We start from the raw sequence: 21,289 nt of genomic DNA, 5'->3' as shown, positions 1-21,289 counted from the left end.
TATCAAAACTCCTCTATTTAACCATGTTTAATTTGTTTGTTCGCATGCGCATACAGTTGTGTCTCCCTTTGAATCTAAGTGTAATTTCACTATTGACATCTCAGTATTCCTCAAGTGTTTAGATGTTTGCATATCACCTATCCAATGTCATACTACTCCATCTAGTTACTGACTGTACAATGTAATTTGCTTATATTTTAATTTTGCATGCCTTTGTTCGTCATTGCATTGCTGTACAATGCATGAGAAATGAGTCTTTTATCTACTGTAACATGATGTGGGATATGTGAGAATGTAGCCAGATAATTGATTACATGTGCTGTTTAGTGCAAACCCACACGTGCATGTATGAGTTTGCTACAAGTGACAGCTTTTACATGTTTGCGTGACACTAGGTTGTAGTCCATGACAACTGTCACTCATTATCACAGATGGTATCAGCACCAACCTTACTTCCAGCAAGATGCTGTGATTCTGCATTCTCACACATTTGTGAGACACACCGCCGTGTGAGGTGGTTCTCTGGTATGGAAGGTATGAAAGTTGTGGTATGTGTTCAACACTTTGCTGAGTGCCATCTGTTGTTCACTTTGCTGCTGCACAACACAGCAGGACTGCTAGTTGTGCAGCTCTGCCCTGCTCAAGTGCAAGGGGTAGTGATGATCAATTTGGAATTTGTAAGTTGTAGGGCTGGCCTGTTCCTTAAAGAAATTACACTGCTTCACATGTCATTTCTGTAAATGAGCAATTGATAGATGTGAGACATGGTCCAATTTTGCTCAACAGGTCTGATGACATGATTGTTGACTTTAGAAGCCTACTTCTAGTAGACAAGATGTAGGTGAGTTGACATTTCCCATATCTGTGACATAAGCCTAAATACAAATAAAGGTTTCAAACATTTATTTGCATGTCAAACCTTGCAATTATGTTTGGAGATGGTTCATCACAGAACATGTTTTTTATGAAAAGAAGTGTTGCACAATGTGTAGGAGTCGCTGATTCCCAGCAAATGTATTCTGGATTTCAGCAGCGTCATCCTTCTCCTCATCCTCCATTCAGTCCTGCTCTTGCTAGTCCCCATCCCACGGGACATTTGTCTTGACACAAATATTATGGAGGATGGCGCAGAAAAGTATTATTTTGCAGACAAGAGGGAGCGAGTAGAGCAATCTGCCCCTTGACATGTCTAAACACCTAAAATGGGACTTGAACACGCAGAAGGTCCGCTTCACAATGTTGTGTATCTTGATAAGTGCATTACTGTATTTTTGCTCTGGCTCAGCCTGGGGATGTGGTATTGGGTTCATGACCCACGGCTGGAGACCATATCCTTGGTCTGCTGGAAGTGAAAGATAAATGACAATTGTCATTGCCTTTGATATCTGTTAAATCTACATGCCCATCCATGTGTGTTATGTGTACTCAAATAAACATAGATAGTTCTTACACTATATCAGAATATGTGTTACTTATACAGTTGGCCATGTGTTTTACACATGTCTCTTCAATTTCTTTGGGTAAAGCAAATAATGGGCATGACCTGATACATTATACAGTTCTACATCCTGACTTTTATGGTAATCAACTAGTTTTCTGTACTGGCTATTTGAAGATGTTCCTGACCACTTTATGTTATGTGCACTCACTACATGTGTCAAGTACCAAATTGATGATCCAATATTTGGCTTGTTGGTCATCCCTAGGTAGGTAGTCACATTGTCAATATGTATGATACTTACACATACATAGGTCCATGGTGAGCCACAGATGTCATTGTTGGCCTACATGAGCTTGGCACAGCCATTTCATAGTAGACTTACTTATCTATTTGATTTTGGAACATACGTGGGGTGCAGTTCACACACGCCACATGGATTGTTATGCTGTTCATTGTCTGGCTTGAACTATCCTTTTTGGCAGAGAAGTTGCAATGGTGCACTTGGATTAGCCCTTACATACTGCAATGTAGTCTATCTTCATATAGGAAAGAGTGATGTTGTTACAAGGAGCTGGGTACAAAAGTAGATGCAATACAATGTTTTCTAACAGGTATGTGTATCTGTCTAACTTGTAAGGGACTCTGTACTTCTATAGCTTTATTTTTTCAACAATGCTGTGGCAACTGAATGCTGAGATTGGTATCCTGAGTACACTGTGTTGACTTGTCCAGGTTAGATATTAATATATATTGATAACTGATGTATGACATGTTTGCCTGCATTGTGAGTTTCACATTGCTGTAGTCATATGATTTTCTCTAGTGTGCTATGCTACACAGAACAGATAAGCTATCCCATTGGCTACATCCTTTTATGCAGCTGACTGCCTATTTGTATGTGTGTACATAGACTGTCACTCTTGCCAAGACACAAATGTGTTTTGTTCTGTTGGTTTTACAATGTCAACCAGGATTTACATTTACACATTTACACTTGTCTAAGCACTACACTGACATGGCATGCTACACATGGGTGGTCATTATGATAATGGTGGGATGCCCCGCTGACAACCATGCTGACGGTCGAAGGAAGGCCGCCAGTGGCAACGGCAGGCACCCCACCATATAATGATGCCTGGAATCAATGGCAGTGAGGGCGGCCATGCGCCATGCTTGCGGTCGGTGGGGGGGGGGTGGATGCTGCTCCATCCTCACCGCCACGTCAGTCCAGACACCGCCACGCCTATAATGATGCAGTCATTGGCGTGGCGGTGTATAGAGACGTGGCGATGCTGGCGGAGGAGCATCCTAGGAGCCTGTTCCCTCCCAGAGCAGCGCAACAGAACAGGTAAGTGCTGCCCGAGAGGGAAGGGGGAGGGGAGTGTGTGTTGAGTGAGTGCGTGCATGGGGGTAGGTGTGTGTGTTTGTGAAAAGGGATGTGTGTCTGCGTGTATGAATGCATGTGTGTATGTCTATGTATGCGTGCATTTGTATTTGGGGGTTGGGAGTTGGGGGGCCTAAACGGAGGTCGGGAGTGGGGGATGGTGAGGGGGTTGGGGAGGGTCTACAGGGTGATTGGGGGGAGGAGGGGGAGGGGGGAGAATTTCAGAGTTCGAGGGGTGGGGGTCGGGGGGTGTCCAGGGGCTTGGGGGATATATGGGGGTTGTGGCAGTGGCAGTGGGGAATGAGTATTCCTGTCACCAGTTTGCTTTCTGCTAGGGATTACCTGGTGGGTGGCAACCATCGGCCCAGTGGTCGATTCAGGCCTTGTGGTGGGTAGTAGTGAACTGGCTGCTTTGCAACCAGTTCACTACTGTTATCTTTATACGGCGGTCTGCACCGCCATGCCGTCAGCGATAATTACCACCACCATCAAAATGACCACCATGGTCTTTACACATACTTCTTCCTGTGTTGCTCCTTTAACTTTGGCCAACATTCAAGTATACTTACACGTGTAACACTTGATGCTTTCCACAGTTCTTTTTTACACACCACTGAGCTTGTTGACCTGTGACTGATAGCAAGAGTTGGTGCGCCATTGAGGGGACACTCACCTCCGACTTTTGTCTAGTGTTGCCTTTGTTCTCATAATTGGCTTATTTGTAATGTTTTAATAGATGATCTGTTACCCATGGGGAGTTGATGTGATTCCATCCATCCACACAAAGTGAATTTACACATTGATACACATTGACAATCAACCACTATTGCCATTGACAGATTAGTGAGTGGATGTCAGTGTGGCACATCATCGTCTACACATTACAGTGCATTCATCCCAATATGTGCAGAGGACACGGGGTCCCAGATATTTGAGTAAGTGGCACTGTGCAGTGATGTACATTATCTGTCTGCTCAGAACTGCGGCACAGAGACAGGCATTAATACACAGTATTTTGCCCATACATGACATCCCTGTGCTCTAACCCTACACTGGCACACAACCAGGTATGTTTTCAAGTGCTTTGCCCCACCATGGCATCGCTTTTTGGGGGGCTTCGGCAGCCTAAGCCTCTCAAGCATATCCATGACGCCATGCAAACCCTCTTTGCATGGCTTTGCATGGCCTCACAAATATGGGAGCATATTAATAACTGATTGGCGTAGGGTAGCACTGCAAGTTTTTGTGCTGCGCTGCACTACGTCAATGTGAAATGCCAGAAATCCATCATATTTATGAAATACGGTACATTTCTGTCCTTTCCCACAGTGCCGGCTCACAATTAGGTGCTTAGTGCCAACGCTGGCAACCTTGCACGATTGTGCAAGAGTGGCTCGCATTGCATGCAGCATTGTGGTTTTTACAGGTGGGTGCACCTTCCTGCACATGATGTACCCTTAAAGCCATGATTGTCTATGTATATTATGCTTCTGGTTCCTGTACAGATGTGATATTGCAGCAGTGGGAAACAGATGCACATGTGCATGGTCCATTGCCCCTAAGACACGTGGAAAGCCAGCAATGGCATAGAAGCCTTGTTTAGTGTCCGGCTGATGTTGTTGTATCTTAGGGAACAGGAGGTACTGGGGTGTGAGGCTGATAATTGCATCCAGGACAGAGGAATGCAGAGAATGATGGCTGTTATATTCCTACCACTATAGCTGCTGTGGTCTGGAATGAACCAGATGCCAGCATGTGGAACACTGCCATCACCCTCACCTGCGGAAGGATGTTGGTGGGCCTGTGTGATGCTGGCTGCAGCTTTGGTGCAATCTGGTTCAGCAGCTGAATGATAGACTCCCTGCAGAGTCTATAATAGGTGATGACCTCCTCCTCCCAGAGATGAATGAGGACAATAATCTGCCGATAAACAGCTCCGTTCTTCTGTGCTGCCTACGTGGTGGTTGCAGTCTCCTTGCGACTCCATACTGAGAATCTGCACCTTTGTGGCGTAGTTGTGCTTGTCAAAGTGCTTTGTGTATGTTCTGTTTATGTACCAGAGCCCATGTGTCATTTGTTACACCTGGGTTGCCAATGAGCAGGAATTTTAACACATTTCTTGTTCTGCGCGCTGCTTGCCAATGATGCGTCACTTTGGCCTAAACTCATTAATATAACTGAGTCAGTTTTACAACAGTATTTATGAAGGAATGACTACCTTGCATACTTGAAGTCATGTGTTTTGCAGCTGCTTCTGACACAGGAATTTTTAGACACATTGGCCTAAATGCATTGCATTGTAAATATGGTGTACTTACTGTGCTGCCGAAGAGCAAAAACTTATGATGCAATGTCAGCGCAGGCCTCTTGTAAATATGCCCTATAGACCTTTGCTCTTGTGCATGTAGTGTAGTGAGCGATCTCCGCATATAACTCTCCTTCTAGTCGTAGGGGCCAATGGTTGCCAAGGGCAAGCACTTGGATGTTGGTGTTGCGCCGAGCAGGCTGGTTTGGAAGGTTGGGGTACATGTTATCAGCCATGAGGTTAATGAAGGCCCCAGTGTCTGTGAAAGCTGTGACTGGTTGGCCTTGAATGTCAGTGAGACATATGGGGGTCGACTGGTGCATGGTGTGATGTGAATGAATTGCCGATACCATGTGGATTATCTCCTTTTCATCATCATTCATGTCACTCTCAGCTAGCAAGACGGGATGGGAGTAGATATCGCTGATAGCCTTTTTAGATTGGGTTGTCGACTGTCTTGGGATGGAGCGGCATACCTTGGAGAAATTATTGGGCTTTCCACGGGTACCACAGCTGTTCCCTCGTGTTGGCCAATCACATAATCTGTAGTGTCTGCCTGGTGCTCTCAGTTTAGGTGACTCTGACTTCGTCTTGTGGGTCTCTTTGCATATTACATTGATGGGTTCTTCTTTAATGGGTGACAGTTGCGCAGGGTCCATGTGGGCTGCCTGTGCTTTAGAAAGTTCTTTGGACCACCCTAGGTCAGGATGTCCCTCATGGACATATTTGGTTCTTGCAGGACACATTCACAGAGCTTCCATTATGCACATCCATATATGAACTTACTTTATCCCCTTACCTGACAGCATGCTTGTGCTTGCTAGTTCTTTCAGGCAGCAGTAAAACACATCTACGGGCTCATGTGGCTGCTGTTGCACCTGGCAGAGGAGGAAACTTTCATGGTCACGGTTAGCATAAGGTTCGAAGTGTGCAGTGATGGCATGCGTTAGAGTTGTGTATGTGAGTTGAGAGCCTACTTCAACCACAGCCTTAGAGATTCTATGGATGTCAGCTCCACCTAGGTGAAGGAGTGGGGCCTCAGAGTAGGTCTTTAGGCATTCCCCTGTTCCTTCCAACGGTCAGCCTGTGTAGGCAGGGGTCCGGTGACAGCAAAAGGTTCAAGGGCCAGGATGGCAGATATGGTGGGCTGTAGCAGTGCCCTGGGAGAGGCACGCAGCACAGTCACTCTTCCTTAGAAGTTGCATACACTATTGCTAGGCCAGGGAAATGGGCGTGGCAGGCTCCGAGGCTGAGTGAACAGGCGTGGCCACTGCAGAGTGGCTGCATTGTCGGCGTCCCCCAGGGCACATCTAGGTGGGGCTGTGGGGAATGTAGCATTCTGGTGATGCGCCTCTTTGAATAAAATACTCGGAGACAGAGTGCTAGATAACTCGTCACCGAAAACTGACCACACTCATTTATGGGCTTCACTTTATCAACTTCCTGATGCAGGACATCAGGATAAACCATTACATCTATGCTCTCAGGGGAAAACTCTCAACCACCCCTTCTCAGGCATCTTACATCACGTTGCCATTATGCGGATGCAACACTACAATGCTCTTTATCCCTTTTCAAGGGGCGGCCTTGGGAGATGTAATCACTGTGCACCACGTTAATGTGTTGCACAGTAAGTGCTCCCCGATAGTCCCATTGCCTCTACTCTCGCACCTGTAATTTGGCGCAAGTGCAGAGGCAAAGCGTTTCTCATTTGCTTGGGGCCATGCCCCCAGTCAATTGAGGGAACACCCCTTTGATATTGTGCTGGCACACATATATAGGGCTGGTGAGACCTTGGTTACAGAAGAGGCTACACAAGCATGTATAACCTCTTCTGTAATACAAAGAGCTCTATGGGAGTAAAACAGCGATTTCACACGCATGTTGTACTCCTGGGGTACTTAGAGTAAAACAGCCCCAGGCCTTCATATCCTCCTGACAACATGGGGGTGACTAAATCGTTTTTTTAAAAATTATAAATGGCTTGAGGTTTTTTTTCCTTGGTATGCCCTGTACACCTATTGTATTCACTGACACAAATTAGAGTTGGACTCAGTGTACTGAGGAATACGGGTTAGTACTCCAAGTATTACAAGAGATGCCAGCACTAAAGATGAGTTCCAATTTGGACATTCACTATTCTTGCAACCCGGTTGAATTTTAGTTATTCAATGCCACTACAACCTTAAACCTTTGCCGGCAGCTTTCAAGCACCTGGATACCCTATCTGGTGATTAGCCGCACTTTATGAATCCTGATTGATTGTTTGATTGATTGAGTGATTGCTGTGAGCATCCATCCTTGAATTGTGTGATGAAATATTACCCGCACTGAAGATCAAGACAAGACTGAGTAATTGTATTCAGAGCTAAAACGCGCCATAGTGTGCTCGGTCCTTCTTTCCTTTCGTCCATGCGATAAGTGCATATTGCCCCAATAATATAAAATTGTGTTTTTAGACACTTGACTGTCATTCAACTAAAAGTGGGTGTTCATTTCTCACCTGTGTTTTCCTCACCCTTTTTCCTTTTTAGGAAGATCCGGGGATTGTGGCAGAAGTACAGACTTCGATCAACCAATGAAAAAACTGGCATGGAGGCCTCCATAACTCCATGGGAGAGGGACTACAAACTGGTGCCTTGCGACGGTCTGTTTGATGAATACCTGGAAATGGGTGAGACATACTAGACAAGGGTAGCAGCATACGCTGTTGGAATTCATGGGAAGGTAACTGGGGTAAGGCCGGAAGATGAGGCTACAATGGGGAGGACAAAGGGACGGAAAGGTGGGTGACCATATGCTCCTTTCATTTGGAAACCATAGTAGTCTGTACATTAGGTTACACTGGAGGCACACAGGACCATGTAACGCGCACATTTGTTAAAAGAATACTCAAAGCTGGAGTCAGGGTTTTCTGGAATCTTTGGGCACTAAAGTTGCCCAAAGTAGTTGAAAAGGGAGAAAGTAAATAGAGATCAATTCGAGAAGACGGTGTTCTGTTCTAGACTGTTTGACTGTGGTACCAGGTCAGCCCAAATGTAAAAAGGTAAATTAATTTGATTCTTGAAAGCATAAACCGCCCATGTATGACACAAAGTATCCGACCCTCTTCCCTCCCATGTTCAGCTCAGTGTGCACTGTGTGGAACGATGAGCCAAAGGTGTATTGTCTCCATTTTACACTGTTATTTTCGCCTTCTAGGTGGGTATTCTGGCGCTCTTTGGCGTTAGATCTGAGAAGGGCAATTTTAGGTGTTTTACAGCTCTTCTCCCATTAGTACACAGTCAAAGGGCAACACGTAAATGCCATGAAGTCTTTATTTGTTTTAAGGGACATTCAATCGTTGACCAGCCACTATAAAAGTCACTGCTTGCTGTAATTGTCATTTATAGCGAGTGGAGTATTGCTTGAGTACCTGATACAACCATTCCATAGTACCCTATGTGTGTGAGTATGCATAGGGGTGGAAAAAGAGAACATGATGAGCAGGCCGAGATCTATTCTGTTCTCAACTGAGGGTATCAAACAGAAGGTTAGGTAAACCCAATAAGTAGATATTAAAAAAAGGAATCCTGACACTGACTGCTGAAACCTCGACGTGCAAGCCTTTCATTCCCTTTCCCTTGCCACTGCCATACTTTCACATAATCTAATAATATGTCATTCTTTTCTCTCTGGTTCAGCTCTACTCCATGTGTTAAGAAGTAGCATTCAGTGATACCTTCATGGTCAATGACAGGTCTGTGAAAACTGACCATGCAATTTATAGATTATCGTAAACCGAGGGTGTAATGTCTCCATTTTGCGTTACGGGTGCAAAGGAGGATCTTCTTGCTTTCTACAATTTTAGGTCTAGCACAGACTTCTTTCACTGCCTAGCTGAGGGGTACACAGACATGCAGGGGGTATTATGTCAGGGAACTCAGTTAGGAGTTATTGCAAGTGTCATGTGTGACATATCGCATATTGTCTGTGCACTAGGATACAGCCACTTCATTGTTAAAATAGGTACCTAAGTCTACTTATGAAGGGTACACTCTTTATCATGCCTAAGTCATTTTGGCGCCACTGACTCCCCTTTGTTGAGCATAACTGGTGTCTGCACCGGTTGCACAGAAAAGGTTCTAAGTGCTCTGAGTGCATGCAAGGAAAATGGCCCTTTCCCTGACTGATTGGTAATACAATATACCAATAATGAAGGTTTGGTGGGCACCTCATGCCTCTCGGCGTCAGTGCAGCTGCACCTTGTTCACCAATGATTGTCACGACTTACGTGCTGCTTCAACCTGGAGTCCGCAGAACGAGTGGTGAGGATCTTGTTCCTGAATGTTCGGCCTTGGCCCAGGTAGGGGCGACTCTTTTTGGTAGCCACGGTGCTGCAGGCAATGGAACTGCCAAGAGCAGGCCGTGTCCCTCAGAAGTAGTGCCAGAGGGAAAAAAAACCCTGAAAGGGGAAAAAACCTCCAAAAAGGAAAGGTTCCTAAAACAGGAACAAAATGAATAAGTAAATACAGGAGCAAAAGTACAGGAAAAAACACTGGAACAGAGGAGAGCCAGTAGAGAAGACACCATCCAAACAGAAAGTGTTGCAGCGCAAGGAGAGAAAGAATCACAGCCCTTAAATACCAACAAACAGGAAGCGACCAACAGGAAGTACAAGGACACCATCTTAGATAGGGAAAAACACATAGAACATAATGGACTAGGAGCCGTAGAGAGTAGGGAACAAGGAATGCTGGGAAGAGAGGGGTAATATGAGAAAAGGAAAAGGCATAAAGAAAGGCACAACAAAACAATAGGAAAGGAAGAAGAAAAGAAGAACAGGTGAGTGGGGGAGGTCAGACCTGCCTCGAAGTGTGTCGCGCTAAAAAAGAACGAGGCCCCATGCCCAATTTGGGGCTCGAAATGTGCACAGCAGGCTGGGGACACGGCGTGTCTTCAGACCGCGTGCCGCGGCCTAAGCCAAATGTTCGGCTCATGCAGCGTGCAGCGGTGCGACAGTACATCCCCCCCCCGAAGGTCCAGGTTTGTGCGGAAACAAGCAGTGAAAATGACGAATCAGAAGAGGGGCGTGAACAGAAGATGCATCTTTCCAAGAGCATTCACTGAGAGGGTAACCGTTCCAATGAATCAGATACTGAAGACGTTCGTGAAAGATACGAGAGTCACAAATCTCTTGTACCTCATATTCTGGTACATCATCCACTAACAAAGGAGGAGGACAAGGAAACTGTCAAGAGTAAGGATCAGGTACATAGAGTTTGAGCTGGGAAACATGAAAGAATGGATGAATCCTCCAGGTACGAGGCAAGTGAAGACAGACAGTGACAGGGTTAATCAGCTGAAGAATACGGAAAGGACCGTAGTAACGAGGTGTGAACTTATTCTGAGAAAGGCAAACATTTTGAAGAAAGCCAGACTTTGTCCTGGAGGTGATATACTGGGGCATCCCTACGCTTCTTATCTGCTGTTCTCTTCATGTATCTCTTGGTGTTCAACAAGTTAGATCGAATCAATCTATGGATCTGTAAAAGTCGTCTGGAAAATGAAGAGGCAGCAGGAAGAGAAGAGGTAGACTGAGGATTAGTAGGAAAAGAGGTAGGATGATAGCCATAAGAACAGAAAAAGGGGGTGACCTTGGAGATACTATGGACAGTGATATTGTAAGAGAATTCAGCGATACTAAGGTAAGTGTTTCTGTTGCTCTGGGTAGAATTACAAAAGCAGCGAAGGCATTGTTCAAATACTTGGATGAGACGCTCAGTCTGTCCATCGGTTTGGGGATGGAAACCAGATGATAGTGCTATATTGATATTCAGTATCCTACAGAAATGTTTCCAAAACCAGGAGATGTACTGAGGTCCCCTGTCAGATTCAATGCTGTGTGGGAGTCCATGGAGATGGAAAATATGATGGATAAATATCTGACTTAGTTCTTGGGAAGTAGGTAATTTCTTCAGGGCAATGAAGTGACCCAACTTTGTAAAGGAATCTATTGAGACCATGATAACCCGGTTTTCTGCTGATGGAGGTAGCGAACACATGAAATCCGTAGAAATGGTGTGCCAGGGAGCCGGTGGAACAGGTAATGGTTGTACTAATCCTGCAGGTCTGGTGCGGGATATTTTTACTTGAGCACATATGGGACAAACTTTCGACATCCAATTTCCATGTAGGCCACCAGAAAGACCGTGAGAGTAGTTCCTGTGTGGCCTTGATGCCTCTATGACCAGCAACTGGAGAATCATGGCACATTTGTAGCGCCTTTTTTCTTACTCCGTTAGTAGGGAGGAACAACAGGTTCTTATAATAATAATACCCCTTCAATTGACATATTAAGGGATTTAGCTTCTTTAACTCTTGATCAGATAGGTTGGCATATTTCAGTTGTACCTCATCCAGGAAAAATTGAACTACTCCGATGATGTTACTGGGCTCAAGTAGATATTGTGATGGGGTAGGAGTACAATCTGGATAACGGCGAGACAGAGCATTGGCCAGTATGTTTTGGGATCCCGGAATATAGGTGACATAAAAGTCATACTGACTGAAGAAAAAGGCCCAACGAGCCTGACGACTGTTCTGGCATAGCAAATTACATAAACATTGTAGGTTACGATGGTCTGTTCTCACCTCGAAGGGCTCTTTGGAACCCATAAGAAACTGTCTCCACTCTAGGCAGGCTGTTTTCAGGGCTAATAACTACCTTTCTAGTACTGAGTAATGTTGTTCCGACACAGAGAGTACATGGGACAAATAGAAAACAGGATGTTCAAGACCGTCATCTTCTTGTTGTTGGAGTAAGGCAGCTCCGGTGGCTCTTTCAGAAGCATCAGTAACAACAATAAATTGCTTGTTGGTATCTGGGTGTCTCGGTATCGGTGCTTGAGTGAAGGCCTTTTTTTAACTCTGAAAAGCTATTTCAGCTGCCCTTGTCCAGACAAACCCTTTCTTTAAATTCTCCTTTTTTAATGTTTGAGTTATGTGGCTGGTTTGTTCTGCAAAGTCTAAGATGAACTGTCGATAAAAATTAGCCAGTCCTAGAAAATATTGCGTTTCCTTAATAGAGGAAGGGGAAGGGCAGTCTAGGATGGCTTGTACCTTTTCCTGGTCCATAGCTATTCCAGTGGGACTAAGGTGATATCCCAAATATTTGACTTTGGTCTTGTCAAACTCACATTTTTCTGGTTTACAGGACAGTTGATGTTCCCTGAGTCTTTGGAGGACTTGTTTCACGTGAGAAGAATGAAGTTCAGGACGTCTAGAGTAAATAAGGATATCGTCTAAGTAGATGAAGACCGTATGGTTCAAGAGATCAGAAGGGAGCATTAGTGAGACCAAAAGGCATAACTCTGTACTCATAATGACCAAATGGGGTTCGGAAATCAGTCTTCCACTCGTCCCCTTCTTTGATACGCAAAAGGTGGTAGGCTCCACGAAGATCTAGTTTGGTAAATCATTGAGCCCCTCTGACTGCCTATAGAATATCCTTGATGAGGGGCAAAGGATAACGGTCTTTTATAGTTATCTTATTTAGACCTAAAAAATCCAAACAGGGACCAAGATCCGTCGTCTTCTTGAGTACAAAAAAGAGAGGAGCCCCTGCCGGAGAGGATGATGGTACAATAAGACTGCTATGTAAATTTTCTTGCAGATACTCCTTGAGAACTTCCCTTTCGGGTTCTGTGAGTGAATACATTCTCCCAAAGGGAACGATTGCCCCAGGTTCCAAGGGAATAGCATAATCGTAATCTCGATGAGGGGGTAACACAGGTCTGGATGGTTTTTGGAATACATCTTGAAATTCTAGATAGTGATCGGGGATTCCATGGACTGTATTGATGGAACATCCAGTAGTAATTTCAGTAGGCATCAACCTCTTGGGTGACCAATATGTGTCTGAAGCAAAGCAGTTCCCATGGCAAAACTGTGAGGACAAGGAAATAGTCCGGGTTTCCCAATTTACATAAGGGTTATGTCTTATGAACCAAGGAATTCCTAAAATGATAGTATGATTGGGGGATGATATTAGGTCAAATAAGATGTGTTCTTGGTGGTTCCCAAATTGTAAATATAATGTCAGGGTGGTTGTATCGACTGGACCAGAGGGTATTAAGGATCCATCCACTGTGTGAACTTGTTCCGGGACTTCTTTGGGTCGTGTTGGTATTTGTTGTGGCCCAAGTCTTATCCATATAAATGCCACTAGCACCACAATCAAGCAAAGCCATTGTTCTTTCTTCACGACCGTCAGGCAACTGTAACGTAACAGGTAACATAAACAAAGTGGTGGCATTGTCCTTGAATGAACTGATGGAAGGTATAGCAGATGACCCCGTCTCCTCCCTTCTTACAGAGGGCGGGAAGAGGCATTTCTCGATGGCCTTGAAGGACGAACGGGACAGGTACAAAGCATTTGACCAGCAGCACCACAATACAGGCATAATCCTTTCTTCCGTCTTTCTTCCCGCTCGCTGACGGAAAGTGGGCCTTGATGGATGTCACATAATGCTTCTTCAGCAGAGGCCTCCAATCCTGGACGACTAAACATCTGTTTGAACCAATTCACGAAGGCTGGATAGTCCCACAATACTGGGTCATTAGATGATTCCATCAGGGTTGCCCAGGCCAAGGCAGGACCAGATAGCGCACTGATAAGATATCCCACCTTTGTCTTGTCGTAGGAGAATTGGGTGGGTCAGAAGGCAAAATACACAGTTAATGCATCGAGGAACTCTCGCAGTTTAGTTGGTTCACCGGAGAAGATGGAGTAGAGGTAGAGACGTCTGGAACATCTGCACTGCGGAAAGCCAAAGCCTGTTGTAAAGCAGCATTCTCATTGCGTAATTGTTGCAGTTCCTGAGTCTGTTGCTGAATGGTTGCCAGAAGAGATTGATCAGGATCTGCAGCAGTCGCCACTGTATCATCCATGGTGTTAGACGACGTCAGGAGTATTGGGCGCTGCAATCTGTCACGACTTACATGCTGCTTCAACCTGGAGTCTGCAGAACGAGTGGCGAGGATCTTGTTCCTGAATGTTCGGCCTTGGCCCAGGTAAGGGCAACTCTTTCTGGTAGCCACGGTGCTGCAGGCAATGGAAACACCAAGAGCAGGCCGTGTCCCTCAGAAATAGTGCCAGAGGGAAAAAACCCTGAAAGGGGAAAAAACCTCCAAAAAGGGAAGGTTCCTAAAACAGGAACAAAATGAATAAGTAAATACAGGAGCAAAAGTACAGGAGAAAACACTGGAACAGAAGAGAGCCAGTATAGAATAGGAGGAAGCAGGAGCGAAGACACCATCGAAACAGAAAGTGTTGCAGCGCAAGGAGAGAAAGAATCACAGCCCTTAAATACCAACACACAGGAAGGGACCAACAGGAAGTACAAGGACACCATGTTAGATAGGGAAAAACACATAAAACATAATGGACTAGGAGCCATAGGGGGTAGGGAACAAGGAATGCTGGGAAGAGAGGGGTAATATGGGAAAAGACATAAAGGAAGGCATAACAAAACAACAGGAAAGGAAGACGAAAAGAAGAACAGGGGAGTGGGGGAGGTCAGACCTGCCTGGAAGTGTGTCGCGCTAAAAAAGAACGAGGCCCCATGCCCAATTTGGGGCCTCGAAATGTGCACAGCAGGCTGGGGACGCGGCGCGTCTTCAGACCGCGTGCTGTGGTCCAAGCCGAATGTTCGGCTCGTGCCACGCGCAGCGGCACGACAATGATAGCCACAGCACTGCTGAGGAGGTGGTGGGAGTTTTGAGTGAACTCTGATACATTTAATATGTCAGAAAACCTGACTTAATCATTCGTGAAGCTGCTGTTTTACCCAGTGAACTCTATATGACTGCCCTATGCTGACCATGAGCTGGGCAGTGAGGGGCTGTTGTGTAACAACATTTGTTCTGCACTTTCTTTACTGACAAAAATGTAGGTTTAGCTCTACATTCCAATTTCTCTGTCGTTCAATAACAACAATTAAATGAAATTTTAAAAATGGGTTTCCTAGATACTATAATACACTTTGTAGCATAGTAAATAAAAATATTGAGGTATGCATTACTATTATACATTGCATATTACTGTATCAACCAAACATTCAATTAAGTACATTGAGATGTATGATTTAATCCCAGCATTGTCAAAGAAAGCAAGGAGGTAATGTAATGTTTAGATCAATTGCTGATAATCTTCACTACAACACTTCCACATTCTTTTCCCATTACTTATGTACTGCAGTTGACATGCATCAACTGTTGCTGAACCACCCCTCCCAAAAGTTTTTCTTCATTCTTAACTAAAAAATCCTGTTCTTTAACTCTACCATCTTTACGGTTTAAAGGGGTCACCATTCCCTCCCTTGTATTTCTTGATAACTTTTTAAAATCCTCCACCATCAACGAAGATACTGGGTGGGTAGGAGGGAACATAAGTACTGGGACAAGGAATGCAGAATCTGAGTAATGAAGATTACCTGTATTTAATCTAAACATTACTTCCCCATCCTGAATTCCTCATTCCATTCCTTACTTATTGAAGAATACCAAACCATTTAATGTCTTCTTTGCAACCTCACTTAAGAAAAAAGATACAATCAGTTGAGCCAGGAATATAGACTAATAACAAAACATATAAAGATTTTCACCCTTCTGACCAAACAAAACAAATGTCTGTATCAAGGTTGAATAACCCCTTCAAAACATGTGTACCCAACTGTAATCCAGAACATCTAATGGTTTACAAATGTTGATGCATTTGCCCAAGTTGCTGTAGCACAAATGTCCTTTGTAGAGGTATCTGCCCACTTTGACTATGATGCTGCTGTGCCTCTTGCAGAACAGGCCCTTATAGTACATGGAAGAGAAATACCAGACTTAAATTGTGACAGCATAATCACTTCCTTTACTACATCCTGTTCCGACCATGAAATAGAGAGATTTATTACCTTACTCCTACGAAACTCCAAATTTACTTTTGCAATGGAAATTTAGCCTAATCTCAAGACTATCCTATCATCAAACATCTTAATATGAGGAGGATCACACATCAAAACATTCAACACCCCCAAACATCTAGATGTAGTTATGACCAGATTGATTTTAAGGCATGTGGAAAGTAGGCAATTGTTCAGGGCCCTTACCTTCCAAGAGCCCACCTACAAATGTTATCTCTGTCTCTATTTCACCTCTGTCTAATCTATTTCTTTCACATTCCCTCCTTCTCTCCCTACCTCTACCCCTGACTACCTCTCTACTGAGTGTCATATTAAGGGGTTTAGGGATCCAGAGCAAGAGATATTTCAGTTGATGCTGTGTACCCTTGTTAAAGCTTAACATTTTATATAGAACTCTTTGGTGTAAAAGGGGCATGAATTATCAGGCACAGGGTAATAAAATCCAAATATGTTCCAGGCAGGGGCCCGTAAATATGTCTTGCCCGGGTCCACTAAATACCTTAAGATGACACCAGTTATGGCTTACAAAAATACAGTGTTTAAGTATACAAATAATTCCAAAGCTTGAACTAAAGGTTCACAAAATGGCCGCTACAAAGCTGACAACACCATCTATAAATCGTGGCAGCAAATTCATTTCTAACCTTGTGTCTTAATACTTCAAATCCCTTGAATATTCTTGCCACTCAGCCTTCTATAAATGTGAGGAAATTCCAGTGAGATCTAAAAGCTTTATTAGCAGCTCATTGTAACCTCTAGGTTGCATCTGACTAGCCTTTACCAAACCCTTCTGCAGAAACTGAAGAATACCTTCTGGGACACAATGAAAACTTCTAAGCCCTTTCCAGTCAATTTCCAGATTGCCAATCTTCGATGCTGAAGTGACATTTGCGGTAGCAACTGTAGAAATATTGTACCAGAGTGCCAAAGAACAATCCATATGTCACCAACCAGCATTTCCTTCAGAAGAGGCAGCTGTTACCTCCTTGGCCAATAAATACAAACCATTGTGACTTCTGCCATCTCCGTCTGGATTTTGGATAACTGGTGCAAGATTAGAGGAATAGGGGGGGGAGATATACATTAGGCAGCTCGGCTACGGCCTCTGGCCCATTGCCACTAGATCTTAAAATTTAGGGAGCTGCCAGAAAAGGAAGGCATTGTGATAGTCTGCACATAAATATACTTTCGGAATCTCAAACCTCTTGCATATCTCTTGAAATCCTCTCCATCATTATCATACTTTGGGGGTGGCCAGGAAGAAGAAGCTGATTATGGATTATGAACAAGATCAATGGAAGAATCAGCTCTTAAATAACACAAATCTGGCCCCTTGTTCTGCCGCTTTCTATTAAAGGCTTCTTAGATGGATTTCACCAACACCTGTAGGTACTTCCCCAACATACTCTTTGCAAAATCCTCACATTTCGCTCAGGAAGTCTTTTTAGGAATTCTGTGATTTCCACTCTGTGTATGCAGGGGTTGGCAACAAATGTCTTCATTTCTGAGACTGCATCTCCATCTTGTCAGGTAAGCAAACACCAAATAAGGCATACCCCCTCATTCAAATTCACTGAACATATGGGTCAATGTTCTGCTTGCTCCAATGTACTGCCTGCTGCAAATGGTTGACCTTGAGGGATCCCGCCCTGACTCCTACAAACTGGTGGGCTGTTCCTCCGCCTGTCTGTTATCGTGGGCCCCCTTTTCGTGTCTCCAAATAAAACAGGTCGATGCTCTGCTTAGCATGGACTTCCACACTGTGTTAAACCTAAACAGGTTGGTACCCCCTTATAATTATGGTGCCTGCACCACATACACAGGAAAGAGGATCGCTAAAATACACCATGCCCTTAGTTCCACCGTCAAAGCCCAATACCCCACGTGGTGAAAAGTGAGATGAATGATACATAAAATATAGAAAAATAGTTCTATGTACAGGTCAAAGCACTGAGTGATGGGCAAAGAAAAGAAAGATCGCTTCCTAAGGAAGGTACAAAAACGAAACAGGAAGTACAAGAGAATGATGACTCTTTTACAAGGTAAAGTGGGTGGAGTTAAGGGACTGTTTTCTACTTAAGAGCATAGAAAGATGCTTGGGAGGGGTGGTTTGTCAGAGGTCGGTCCTCTTAATTGCAATCAGAAAGGAATGGAACAAGGAATTGAGGAGGGGGAATAAGAGTGAGAAAAGGCCTCTTTTTGACAAGGTTAGCCCCCACATTTTGCCTGATGTATGATGTAGCCTAGAAATTGTAGTGCCCAGGGCCCCTTCTAACAAGGGTCATTAGGCCAGAGCTCTCTCCCTAAAACTGTTGTGATGCATTGGCACAACTGGATACACCTTTAGCTACCACTATAAGTCCATAGTAAAAGGTATTTAGGTACCCAGGGCATGGGGTACTAAGGTTAGGCCCCTGAGGTCAGCAGTACCGATTGTGCCACCCTCTATGGTCATGCTTCCAGATGCACCCAGAACTGCCATTGCAGGCTGAGTGTCCTGGTGCAAGCCTAAAACACAAACTCAAAATGGCACACTGCCTGTGTGACCAGTCCACCATACACTGCCTGTACTATGAATAAGACACCCCTCTGGCAGGCCTTCCAGCCCTAAAACAGGGTGCACCATAGCATATGTGAGGCCACAGCCGCATGAGCAATATGCCCCCATTCTGTCCTTGTCAAACCTGGGACATAGTGAGTGAACAGAGCAGCCATTTTAAAATACATGTGCTGGACACTGGTCAGTGTGAGTTTCACAGCCACATGATGGCCACTCTGAACCCTTGGTTGTTTAGTATTAAACAACTATGAATGATAAATTCACACTGGTACCAGTGTTGAATGTATTATAAAAGGTACCCAGGGTCAACTTAGTAGGGCCACCTGCAAAAGCTAACTACCCTGGCATGGTTGCTGACTGGTTCTATCCAGCGTGCCACTTCCAGACACCCAATCTACAAACCTTGGGGGGAGAGATCCGTTTCTCTGGTTTGTAAAACAAAGCCCTTCCTGAGTGGAGGTGCCAACACCCCCTCCCTCAGGAATGTGCATTGACCTGGCAGTGAGCTTCAAAGGGCTAACCACCTTTGGAACTCGACCCCAGGCCTGCTGCTAGCAGCAGATAGTAACCCCCGTGCAAACCCCCTCTTTTGGCGGGAGCAACAGCAGGAAACTCAAACAAAGGGAAGGAGGAGTGCCCCACCTGGTATGCATTACCCGAAGGAGGTGCCTGCAAGCTGGACATTCCATTTCATTTTCCTGCATCTTGGATGGAAGAAAACTAGGCAATCAGGAATAGGGAAGTGACCCTTCCCATACAAAGTGGTCACTTTAGAGGGTGGAGCCACCCAAAGGTAGGTGACCCATTGGTCACTACCAGGTTTCCCCTAAAATGCCCACTAAATACAATATTTAGTGGGCATCCTGTAGGAAAGCACCCTGTTTTTGGCATGTTACTCCCAATTTCTGCCTGATGTCAGTGTGTTTGACTGTGTCACTGGGATCCTGCTAACCGGGATCCCAATGCTTATGCTCTCTCTTTTTTTTTGTTTAAATATGTTTTTATTGCTTTATCAGCCAGTTGGCAACATTCAAATAAAATACAGAAAATTACACTTTGTTTCAGCGTACATATACATAGTAGTTGTCTTGTTTACGCATTTTACAGGTCTTATGCAAGCACTCTGTCTCCCATCAGGAGTACTATAGAGTGTACTTAACAGTACGCAATTCACTCACCGTGTGTAAAGTTATTAGAGAGATCGAGAAACAAAAAGAGAAGAGCTAAAGATAAGGGTTAGAGCGGTTCGGGCGATCGCAGCCAGGGGGCGAGGGGGGGGGGGCGAGGAGCAACTAGGGAGAGCCAGGTGCCAGAGGGGTGTGCGATCCCCATCCCCAGCTTCGCAGCAATCCCACGTTCCAATCCAAGTGTCACCGCCACCTGCACGATCCCACGGGGTTTCTAGGAAAAAGCAGGGGTCCAGCCCGCGTACAAAAGGAGGGCGACGGTGCAAATATTACAGGCCGGGAGGGGGGATATCGGCGGCACCCATATCCCCAAGGGCCACCACTTGCCAGTGCATTGCAGCCCCCCAAAGGTGTATCTGGGCCATTCCCACAGGGTGTGTTACAATATTTATGTTGATTCATATCCTATTTTGTGCATATCAATGAACATATATAATAGTGTTTTTAAATTTTACTACTGAAATGTCAGATTATATCTTTTACTTGTTATTTTAGGGAGGGCGTTCATCATTTTTATTTTCTGCAGCGGTGACCAACGAGTTCCAAGTGTCTAGGCCTTTAACCAGGATGCCTTTGTCCAATAGGTTCTGTAGTGTCTGCGCTTCAGTCTTAGCCCATCGGATCAGTTCCTCCCGCCATTGGGCGACACTGGGAGCACACAGTGCTTTCCAGTGCATGGCTATGAGGTGCCTGTACAGCACCAATGCCAGGGCAATACATTGATATGTTCGTTTGCGGTTTTTGGGACAAGGTCCTATGCCTAGTAGGCATAAGTTAGGGCTGGGGGATAATGTAGTGTCTGTCCAATCTGCAAGTTAAGATATTATGTCAATCCATGTGTTTCTAATTGGGAGGCATTCCCATGTCATGTGATAGAAAGTGGCATAGTCTGTGCCGCATCTGGGGCATGTCTGTGGCGATAGGGGGAACATGCGCGTTATGCGATGTGGTGATAGGTATGTCTGGTGCACGTAGTTAAACTGCGTGTATTGGAAGCGGGGGTTGCGAGATACCTCATAAATCATTTTCATAGCCTGTTCCCATGAGTTTAGTGTTAGGGGTTCAGGTAACACGCTATCACATCGATTTTTTGCCTGTTCCTGCTTGTGTTCGGACCGGGCTACGAGGATGTTGTGTATATTTGAAATGCTTGTTGGGACTGTGATGTTCCCCAACAACTCGTGGAGCAGGGGGGAAACATCAGGTTCTAAATTGCCATTCTTCCACCAAATTCGCATCATCTGTCGCACTGTTCTGTAAGCTATGAATCCGCCTTGACCTAACGCATGTTTATTGGCCAGTGCTTCATATGTTTGGAGTTGCCCGTCTTGGTAGATGTCCCCTAGTGTGTGTATGCCTCTGCTTTCCCATGTGTTCAGACCCACCCTGGTCGCTATTTTCGCCAGTGTCGGTTGAACCAGCAGTGGGATCCTCGGGGAGTATTGTGGGTTTTTGTC

General features: G+C 44.9%; 1 protein-coding gene across 1 annotated transcript in view; it reads left to right on the top strand.

Moving 5' to 3' along the window:
* ANO7 (anoctamin 7) overlaps nt 1–21,289 on the top strand; it is a 2,026,240-nt gene that overhangs the window by 1,653,238 nt on the left and 351,713 nt on the right. The window contains exon 19 of the mRNA XM_069213645.1: nt 7,665–7,804. Within this exon, the coding sequence (XP_069069746.1) occupies nt 7,665–7,804 (140 nt within the window). The remainder of the gene's footprint in view (nt 1–7,664; nt 7,805–21,289) is intronic.

This window comes from Pleurodeles waltl, chromosome 11, assembly GCF_031143425.1.
Source record: "Pleurodeles waltl isolate 20211129_DDA chromosome 11, aPleWal1.hap1.20221129, whole genome shotgun sequence".
Taxonomy (NCBI): domain Eukaryota; kingdom Metazoa; phylum Chordata; class Amphibia; order Caudata; family Salamandridae; genus Pleurodeles; species Pleurodeles waltl.
This window is presented reverse-complemented; position numbering and strand designations above follow the sequence as displayed.